General features: G+C 39.8%; 1 protein-coding gene across 1 annotated transcript in view; it reads right to left on the minus strand.

The window, feature by feature from the left end:
- The window catches only part of slc35f1 (solute carrier family 35 member F1), a 73,451-nt gene extending 65,076 nt beyond the window's left edge, over positions 1 to 8,375 (minus strand). The window contains exon 1 of the mRNA XM_071514616.1: positions 8,281 to 8,375. Coding sequence (XP_071370717.1) covers positions 8,281 to 8,375 — 95 coding nt within the window. The remainder of the gene's footprint in view (positions 1 to 8,280) is intronic.
- Between the last annotated feature and the right edge of the window lie 2,872 nt (positions 8,376 to 11,247).

An 11,247-nucleotide genomic window follows, 5' to 3' on the forward strand; every position in this document is an offset into this window, starting at 1 on the left:
TCTTAAAAAAACATCTAAACTTTAAAAATAACAACTACATTTAGTTTCTTTCTTCACAGAAGTTAATGAAATGCTGAGATATACTGTATATTTTTTAAGTTTTCTTACACCCCTTAAAACCAAGAAGGCCTTACGACCCCCCTGTGAAGCTTTGGCGACCCCTAGTGGGGGTCGGGACCCCCAGGTTGGGAACCAGTGCTCTAGACAGATTAGAAGAACTATACAATAAATATTTTTTAAAACAAGTTTAAATCTGGAATAAATACACAAATAAGTCCTGTCAACGTGTTACATAACAATAAGGCACAAGCCGGTTTTGCACAATTTAAAGTGATACTTTACCTAGTTTGACAAGCGGATGTGGTGTTTCAGAGAAACCACTCGATCGCCTTGCATTGCATAGGTAGCCAATGGGTATATGTCAGTGAGTTGTGACTGCTCAATTACTTTGACTATGCTTGTGGACTCCAACTTGAAACATCTAAAATGCTCACAGTACCATGCACTTTGCAATTTCACTACAAACACTAAGCTGTCACGAACAATGATGATTTGTAGTATTTCAGCAAAGTCGGGCAACCCACCAGTGGAGCCATATACCAACATCATGCCAATACCGTAACTGGTGCCCTGAAATTCTGCCTGGTTTGTCAAATTCACAGCTGTCTCTTCAGGAAATTTCTGTGATAGAAATTCTTGTATGTTCTCATTTACAACCTCTAATGGAACTCTTGACATCTTTGATACAGAAACAGCAGGTTTTTTGACATTTGAACCATGGAGATGGTATGCAATCATGGACTGATGTTTTTTTGCCATAGACCTCAAAATGTTACGGAAGCAGCTAGTCTGTCTCACTATCTTCTTAAAGAAGCGGTGCTTGGCTTCAAACCTCATCGTCCATAAGGACACTAGTGGGCCAAATGCTTTAATGAGCTGCGGGTAATGCTCTACAAAATGGTGCTTTGGAATCAATTTCCTTTGAGGAAAAACACTGCTAAATCTATGTCTATGCTCAGCAATCAGGCTATCTAGGTAACCAATGCTTTCATCTGTGTGGGTAGGTGACATAACCAACTCAACAACATCTTTGAGTGTCATCAACAACTGCCATGCCTGTTCATTTTCCTGTACTTTGGAGCCAATCATAAGTGGAAGCAGCCTCAGTAAGCACCAATTTTCATGTGCGTTACCACCAATGGTGTTACGGGAGGCAAAGGTTGGTGGTATACCTTGGGGACAATTCGTCCTGTCTTTCCACTTATATGGGAACTGTTTGATGATTCTATTGAGCTCTTCAAGAGAGAAATATTTTTTCTTTATCAAGATTTCCAAACACAATGCCAATTCTACAGGTACAATACCCTCAAGTAAATCATGCAGTACATCAGGTGGGTAACCTGTTGTCACATGAAAATGATTTAATCTTTGAGTAATTGCACAATGCCTTTTAACTCCGTGGCTATGGGTGTTACTAGCCAATGCTGCTTCAACGTCCAACTGGTGTTGCTGTTTTGTTCTGCCAGGGAACGCTCCTGTCCTGACTTCAAGTTCTTGAAACTGGGACCGCTCCCTGCCACAAAATCTGCAAATGTATAACCCACTGAAACTTTCTACAAACCCTCCGACTGCGTGGGCACCAAGGTTATCGGCAATCACAGAAAATACGGTGCCCTTTATGATTTTTCCCAAACAGGGCACAAAAAGACCATCCTCTTCAAAGCTTTTCAAATCACTTAATAATGGCTCTAGCACTCGAGGATAGCCAAATTTCTTAACGTCATCTGCCTTGCACAAAACAGCTAAGTAAATTGATGATAATGTAGACCTTAATCCAGACGGAATATCAGCCAACACCCAGTAGACACCTGTTACCTTGTGCTTCTTACGAGAGGTTCCTAAAGGATTACATATTTCAAAATCATCAGCGTAGAGTAGAAGTGAAAGTCTTAACTCCTCTCCAGATAGAAATGTGTTTTCCTTGAAGTGGGAACCATCACGAAAACTAGTATACTGACATGAAGAACCACAATGTGTTGCACTCTTCAACACCTTCTCCTGAATGTCACTATTTTTCAGAATTTGTGACAAGGATTGCAAAATTGGTACATATTGGAATGTCTTTCCCTCTTTCGCATCAAGTATATACTCTAACGGTTCAACAATAGAGAAATGTTCCTTTAAGTACCTATTTCTCTTGTATGCTGTGCCAAGAGGACCTTCTTCACTAAAGGCTGCACTAAGAGGATTTAACTGGCAAATGTTATTTACCAAATCTGTGATCACCAATTCTTCAACAGTGCAGTTATGGTTTGCTAATGTGTTATGGACAATGTTTTTGATAACGGGTGCAGATGCTGAACAAGTAATAAATTGAAGCTCCTCTACAATCTCATCTATACATCTACTAGGCACATTGAAGATGCAGTTTAATTTAAGTAATAAGGAACCAAGCTCATCAACAATGACTTTAACTAAATCTTCACCCTCTTTGACAAGCGTTTCATCAGAAGTAACTTCACCTTCATCTACCAACCAACTACTATCTTCAGCTGCCTGACTTGAATACGTCTGAAATACAGTATTTTTAAAATCCTCAAGGCAGTGAGGATTGTGCCTCCTACTTTTATGTGAAGCAAAAGTTGAATATATATTTGTACTGTAGTCACAATCTTTAAAAACACAATGAACAGTTTCGTGCTTTTTCAGATGAGCTCCGAGGTGTTCAAAATATTGCCTCTCTGTGTGAAAACTATATGAATTGCATACAAGACATGAAAATGAAACACTTTGCCCTAACTGTTCAGTTTGTGTATGATCTCTAGACAAATGTGTGCGAAGTGCACCCCAACCTTTAAATGAACAAGGACAATCTGAGTACAAGCAGGGTAGTGACCGGCCTTGACCGGTGTGTAGATGTTTCAATCTATAATGCTTTAAGAGCTCTAAACGTTTTGATGTCCTGAAGCTGCAATTTTTGCATGACCAACTCATAACATAGGAAGCCTACTGTTTCTCCCTGATGACACCGTTGAATCCCATCAATCTGTCCTCCTTCCTAGACCTCAACTGTCCACTGTATTGGCTCGTCCTAAGAGTAAGGTCACCCTGTAAATGACACAATTTGTGATATTAAAACAATGATCTAAAACATTTAGCCACAATTTTATATTACATTACACAGTGAAGAACAGGGAAAAATAACAACAGCAATATTATATCATGCATACATATATTTCTACTTGCCTGACTAATGTTGCAGCTTCAATCACTCACTCCAATGGCTCATCCTGCAGCGTATCCTCTACAACTCACTGCTGTACTGTTCTGCTTCCTGTTGATAGAAACATATGTTTATAAGACTTTGTTTTTTTAACTAACAAATTACAGATGAACTTAATGAATATAACATTTCCACCTAATTACACTTGTTTGAATAATAGAAATGACTTAACTGACAAGACTGGACTCATGAGAGGCTTTCCACTTGGTTAAATGTTCAATTAAGTTAAATATACTAATAAAAAGCAGCAAAATAAAAAAAAATTAGACTAGAAAGCTTTATACTGAGAAAGGTTGAGCTCCATGTCGCATTTGTTGTCAGTCTTGCCCGGTCCAATAATGGCGGCAACGTTGACGGCTAACATTAACTAACCATTTCCTCTCCTCTGCTTTTGACTAGCACCCCTCTCTATGGTAACTTTTATGCCTTTAGTTTTATAGAAGTGAAATAAATAGCGGAGCTTTCCTGCACAGTATTTGTTTAACTGTTACAAGCCAGTCTTACCCGGTCCAATAATGGGGGCCACGTTGACACGGCTAACTCAACAAACGTTACATTTCCTCTCCTCTGCTTTTGACTAACCCTCCTCTCTATGGCAACTTTTGTGCCCTCAGTTTTATAGAAGTGAAATAAATTGCGGAGCTTTCCTGGATAGTTAACGCTACATGTGGACGCGATTGTTTTTTCTAATCTGGTATTAGCTAGCTAACAGTTATAACATCACCCTGAGTTTATGTGATTAAAACTAACGTTAAGGTAATTATGAACAGTAACATATATTGCATCAAGCAAACAAGAATCAAACTATCAAACGGACCCATATATTATCAAAAATCTAAAACAGAAAGGCAATAACTTACGTTACACCTGAGATAACCCAGGCATGGAGCACCTCCGTGACAATCCCAACCGGAAACCAACCCAACAAATCGCGGGTGTCTTGTCTTGTCCAAAGGCGCATGCGCGGATTCAAACGCACTATACTTTTAGATTAAAATGTACACAGTATTTTTAGGTTTATGTGCAGTGACTATAAAACATTTAAATACTATTAGTAAATCTATAATAAAACTTACTCTTCCCACACAGTTAATTTATTACATGAATAAAATGTGTATATATTTAAATTTTTACTTAAGAAATTCTAGTTCTCACTGAATCTTAATATTACAATGTAGAAATTATGACAGTTAATTTAATATATTTTACTCTACCACAAAGTTCATTTTTTCAGTGTAGTACACCCTTGCAGTACAAATCCTGCCTTCATGTACATACTAGTGAAAAGACAAACATAACTTCATCTCTTTGGAATCCTAACATGAAAGGGGTTACAATTGTGCTAAAATGGAGCTTGAGAAAGAAGAGCAGCTGGCAGTACAAAAAAAGAAGAAGATGGCTAGAAAGTGAATTTGGAAGAGAAAATGGTTAGGGAAATACAGGCAGCATGGGTTATCTCTCCTGCAGAGAGAGTTGGGGGTAAATTACAAAGGCATGACGACTGTAGAGGAAAGTGGCATTGTATGCCCTTGCTGTACGTCCTTGCTTTAGGCTAGGATATCGGCTTTCTCCCTTCATGTGTCCTCAGAAAGGACAAGTGCCGTACACGTGTCCTATGTCAGTGGTATGATCTAGAGACATCGTACATTCCTGTGACAGTGCTGTGATTTTGAGATGTTGCCTTGTCTAGGAGACACTTTGTCTAGGAGATGTTTGGCCATATAAGCTTTGTTAAAGGATAAGGCTGGTATTTTTTTATGCATTCCTTCCATCAACAAATCCTATGAAAATAAGAAAATCAGCAATGAATTCTCGTCCATGTAGCCGATGCCCAATAAAGCCATGTCCCAGCAGCCATAGAACTCCATTGTACTAAAAAAAACGATTAAAAACACGTCAAAGAGCCATGCCGTTGCTCTGGCAGCATATTTCATCATTACGATGCACCGGGCCGGCCGACTTTTTCCTCCAACAACTTCGATCTCAGGAAAGTAGTTCTGTAGCACCGAAAATAGTCCCCGTCGTAATGAAGAATTTGTTCCCATTTGAATTTGATTTGGTAATAAATACAATAGTCTGACTTTTTATGGTAACTGTTAGCAATTTTTTAAATGTAAACTATGTCTTTGTGAGCTGTATTTAAAGGTTTTTAGCTTACAATTGGAGCCAATGACTTCCGGTTTGAAGGCTAAAAAGGGAACGTGGGAAGTCGGAAAGTAATGGGAGTAGAGCAAACGCATTGTTGATTTTGTTATTTTCATAGGATTTGTTGACGATAAGAAATGTATTTAAAAACACCAGCCTTATCCTTTAACATATCTCATTTTCAGAGAACTGTACCATTCTTGCTGTGCACTTCTCTCCATGCTGCATGTATCATTAAAAGGAACACTGAATTGGATGATGGCAAAATAGTCTTTATTTCAGTTTTATTCATCAATGTCGTTGTCACACTAGATGAGTGTTGGAGATTTTATGCTGAGAAACCAATATTTGAAAACCTCCGGATGTCTGAGATAATGTAATAACTGCGCAATACATCAAAATCTTCAGGTAGCCTTGCTCTCTCACACAATGTAAATATCTAAGCAGTACAATCTATTGTTTTCAAGGTATGGATGTTTGTTTGACACTAGTGCTGTACAACACAGAGGCTAACTAGTTCAAATGACGTGCCAGGTGATGTCACCCTCTATAGAGTACAACAGGTGGTGACATCACCTGGCACAAAGACCAGCCAATAGCAGATGACCTGTTCAGTACCCTACTTTTCATTAAGTTTCATTCTTTTCATTCATTATTAGGTGTCAGGCTTCACCAAAGATTTGGGTGGGGTTTAGTTACTCTTTAAGTTAAGTTTATTCGCAAGTTCAATCAGAAAGACTACCTAAATCCGCCCACCTTCCATTCATGCTTTCTCTTTACCCAGAGTTGGCGAACACTTTCCCTCTTTTTCCAGAGAACCGATCAGAGTTAGCCATCACTTTCCCTCTCTTTTTCAGAGAGCCAATCGTCTAAGTGACCGTGAGTATACACGTCACCTACTATGCTATTGTGCTACCCACAGAACTATGCTGTATGCTGCTGTCATTCCAGTCGCTGTGCTTACCTTCGCCCCTCCTCCACCCCACCACCACCAATGTCCAGGCTCCAGAGGAACTCCCCAGGGGGACGTCCTAATTCCTACGTCCATCCATAGATGTACTCCTAACTTCATGAATGGGAGGAGTTTCGCCAGTTTCCATCATGTTTCGCTTCTGAATAAAGTTTTCATTTGAGCATTCAACCTAGTCTCCTGATTGAAGTAAGCTAGTCTTTTTTATGCAACTTTTTTATTGTAGTCCTACATATACATACTGTACTCAGCAAGTATGTTCCTTGTATCGTATAAAATTAGGAGGCTGTGTATTCATATTTTGTCAATAGAAATCTATGTTTATTGCATGGTATTTTTTCGGTTGTAGTATTTAGAGTATTTTGCTGTATTTTAGGGTTGGGCGATTGGACAAATACATCAGGGATTGGCAATAGACTAAATTCATTGCCGCATAAAAATATACATGCATAATAAAAATGTCTTATGTATATTTGCAACGCATGCCGCGTTACTTTATTAAACAAAAACAAGGCATACTAAGGCAATGCAGTCTGTCTTTGCGTTCATTTGGTCTAGAAACATAATTTACTAATGTTCCAATCACAACACGCAACAACAACCCGTTTTCAACATCTTCACAATTCTTACCTTCTAACGTCTCTCATATCTACTCATAAAACCATTAAAGGACCTACTTTCAAAAAATCTCTCAGTTTATCTCAGACCGCAATCACAATACCAATCGTTTACCAACTCCAACATCTCTAATTGTTATTTGTATTTAGAGTTCTGAGAAAATAAGAAACTGTAAGATCAGGCTGGTGAGCATTCCCTACTGTTTTGAACACACACTCACAGAGTAGAAAAGTCAGACTGACAACAGTTTTTGCTGGATAGTCTGGATCTGTAGCCTTCAGAATGCTATAACTGTGCTTCTCCTTTGGACTGTTTAATTCCCCGGGGCTGGCCACAGACACACACAGACACACACAGACACACACATCCAGGGAGGACGTGTTTATCCCTTTTTACGACAACAGAGCTCACAAAATCCCTCTGTGTCCGTGGCAGCAACAATAGCCCTGGAGTATCGCCACCATGTATGCACACACACACACACACACACACACACACACACACACACACACACATAGCGCCATGGGCAACTGATATGCTGGTCACAGATTCCAGCTTGCAGCCTATCGGACATTGTCCCAGGATAAATAGGAGAGGCCAGAGATGAAAGGAACAGCAGATGGCAAGGAAGGGAAGAGAGGAAGCGTCTGTGTGTGTGTGTGTGTCTGTGTGTGTGTGTGTGTGTATGTGTGTGTGTTTGCATCCATAAGTGTAAAGTGTGTGTTTGAGAGCAATTGGATAGGAGTTTGCAAGGGATAGAGATTGTGAGACAAGGAGATTCAGATGAATGGGGAATAAAGAAAGTGAGAAAATAGGGCATTCCCCCAACACACACACACACACACACACACACACACACACACAGGCAGTGTTTAATGCAGGCTAAGACTTCCACCTAGTCAGCCTAATGTGCCACAAAGCCAACAGGTTTTGAGCCAGCAATCCTTGTATAGGCTGTAGCCCAACACCCTAGGGTGCAGGAATGCCACCACTTGAACGCTTGGACACACACACACACACACACACACACACACACACACACACACACCAGACATACCTGACGTGATATTCATACAAACCAAGATGCAATAATTGATGATGGTTTGATGTTACAGGTTGTTCTGTCAGTCAAATGAAAACTAGCTTCACCTTCCGCAGTGTTTAGCCGCTGCTGCCGTTTTGGATAAGCGTGACGTGAATGTGAAAGATGAGGAAAGCAGCTCTTTCTGGGCCGACATCATCATCATCATCTCATCATCCTTACCTGCTGAAGACCTTCCTGAACCTCTGGTAAAGGCTCGGCGACGAGGTGCCCGTATCGCTGGGAACACTTTCCACAGTAGAGACGACGGAAATCATCCTTCCATAGAAAACACACCGACTGACCAGAAATCAGCGCATTCTGTTCCGAGGAGGAGAGCGAATATGACGCGGGGAGGAAGAGAGGGGGGCTCAGCGGCGGCGGCGAGCGCGATCCCCCGGGAGAGAAGCGGTGGATTCTCCTATATTCCGTGTTGCAAACAGCAGTGTGTTGTAACGTTACAGTGTGTAGTAGCAGTGCTGTTAAGGTGGAATACACAGCAGTGTGCTGTTAAGGTGGAATAAACCTGCTACTGGGCTGTCCTTCCCCGTTCAGAGCATCCGACTGCCACGATTCACTACCAGGAGCTTGCAATTGTTTAACAGGGAGGGACTTTTGTTCACCACAAGGCGGCGCCCTTTCACCTCGCGACCGTTGTTGGTCCAGATGGAATGCTGGACGTTCCAGAAAATACACTGTATTTTATGGAAAGCCAAAAGTGCCAGTATTCGCCTCTATTTTCACGCGATTTCCATTAAACGCCGTTTTTTTTACACCGTTTTATTGGTCAAAAACGCCGCTTTTTACAGCGCTCTAGTGAAGGTGCATTAAAACTAAATTATTTTATTGTATAGAATTATTACAGCTACTAAATGCCTTCAGCGTGCCAGAGCCTATGGATAAACGTGAACATACATCAGCATGTATGAAGATGTATTAAGAGCTATGAAGGTGTATCAAGATTCATCAAGATGTAGCCTACAAAGATGCATTAAGACCGTGGTTCTCAATCTTTTTCATATCAGGGACCCCTTATTTCCTTATTTAGTACACATTAGAGCCACGGCCCCCTGTTTGATGAGATTTTGTATTGTTATTGTTAGATATGTTTTTTTCCAGATTCCATGACTATCTGTATTGTAGGTAGATGGATAACAGTGAAACTATGACCAAAATAGTAATTCTTCTACCTTCTGTAATTGTGTTAACTTCTTGTAAATTAAATAATGCTACAGTTTAACAATTCATCAATTTGCTGGGGACCCCCTGGAACCCCTTCAAGGACTCCTGGTGGTCCCTGGACCCCACGTTGAGAACCACTGCATTAAAGGTGTATGAAGTGTATGAAGGTGTATAGGATGTATGAAGATGCATGAAGTTCAGTCAAGTTCATATAGCCCTTCATCACAAGTATGTCTCAAAGCACTTTACAAAGAGCCTACCTATAGGTCTAACTGACCATCAGTCAATCACAGAACAGAATAATGTAACACAAACTTAAAGGTATAATATGTAACATTTCTGCATTAAAATATCTAAAAACGACTAGACCTATGATATATTTTTTGAGTTGTGTACTTAGATTATCCCAAATGTTTCCATCAATGTTCAAACCCAGAGAAATCCATAATTTTGTTCAAGGTAACGGTGCGTTTCATTTGGTCGCCTGTCAATGGCATCATATCCCCTTTACCCCCTAACTTCCGGGGAAACACAGGAAACACCAGATACGTCAGAGAGTGAGGAAGGAAGTCGGCCAACTAGCTAGCTAGCCGCTCTAGCCGCTCTGTTGTTTTTTTCATTCTATTGTTTTTATTGCTCACTCGTGACGGATCACGATTATTCATTCCCGTTTGCTGCGGGTTCTGTCGCCGAAGCTGTCCCCGTAAAGCACAAACATACAGGTGAACCAAACGTTACGTTACGTTAGTTAACATTACGTTAGCTAACATTACTTGCGGCTATTTCATTAGAATGAATGACATAATGTGAATAAAACTTTAATACATTACCTCGTCCGTGAACATGATTTCTGCCTGAGTCACGTCAGATAGATTTTCACCGGCAATGGTGGTGAAGACAACTCCTCCCATGATCCCACGCTACTTCACGACGTCATCAAACTACGTCTTTGTTATTGTTTTGATTGAGAAACCCCTAGCGGCAGAAATTACATACTGTGCGAAAGGGTTTGATGCAAATTCCGCTCTACTTGTGACTTTCACATCAGTTTGTTTATTTGGATCTGCATTAGCTGCCACATCTCAATAAACAGGACGGCCATTAAAACATACCTTGAACATACACTAATCTATACATTGAACATACGCTAATTGAACATACGCATACATTGAATATACACTCCTACATTGAGACAACATAACCAACAAAATGTATGACATTACAGAATAAACTGGACGACCACTAGAACACACAGATAAGACAAGCTCCTAAAATTAAAATAATTAATAATTCACCTGAAACACTCATTCTTGGTAGACACGTGTATACACATAGCCATATAAACATCTCTCAACTTTCAATCTTTGAAAATTAGAACCCACTTTTTACTCTAGGATCACAAATGCAGACAGACCCACCAGCACCACAAAGTACATCAACAGTTAAAGTATATTTATATTTTCCTCAAAGCTCAGTTAATTAATGAAGTTCACAGTGAAAATATATTTTGTTGTGCTACTGGCTTGTCGACATTTAGATCATCGGAATTTTGTTCAGCACACATCTCATTAGGGCTTATCTTACGTCTGTTCAAAGTTTCTATTCAAGAGATGTTCGTCTAATACATTTTTAAAATGAATTCGACTATTTTCATGTGTGATATTGATTGAATTTGTTCTTGCCTTCAGTAATGTAAAATTCCTGAATGATAAGTTCTTGCACAAAATAAATGCAGTCTTAGTAACAGAGATATTTCTTATAAATACAAAGAATAATCTGTTTTTAACATATAAGACATTTATAAGACATATAAGACATTTGTGCATTTTAACATTTGTTCTGTATTTGCAATGAAGCGCAATACACGCAGCTATGTTTTGTACAATTTGCAACTTCTTTATATTATCCATTGCAGCACTAGACCATAGGCTACTGCTGGGCTATAGTCCAGTTGGGACAACACCAAAG

Source organism: Centroberyx affinis, unplaced genomic scaffold (assembly GCF_046629955.1).
Source record: "Centroberyx affinis isolate AG114_WGS23_722 - 3 ecotype Tasmania unplaced genomic scaffold, CSIRO-AGI_Caff_v1 ptg009398l_1, whole genome shotgun sequence".
Taxonomy (NCBI): Eukaryota; Metazoa; Chordata; class Actinopteri; order Beryciformes; family Berycidae; genus Centroberyx; species Centroberyx affinis.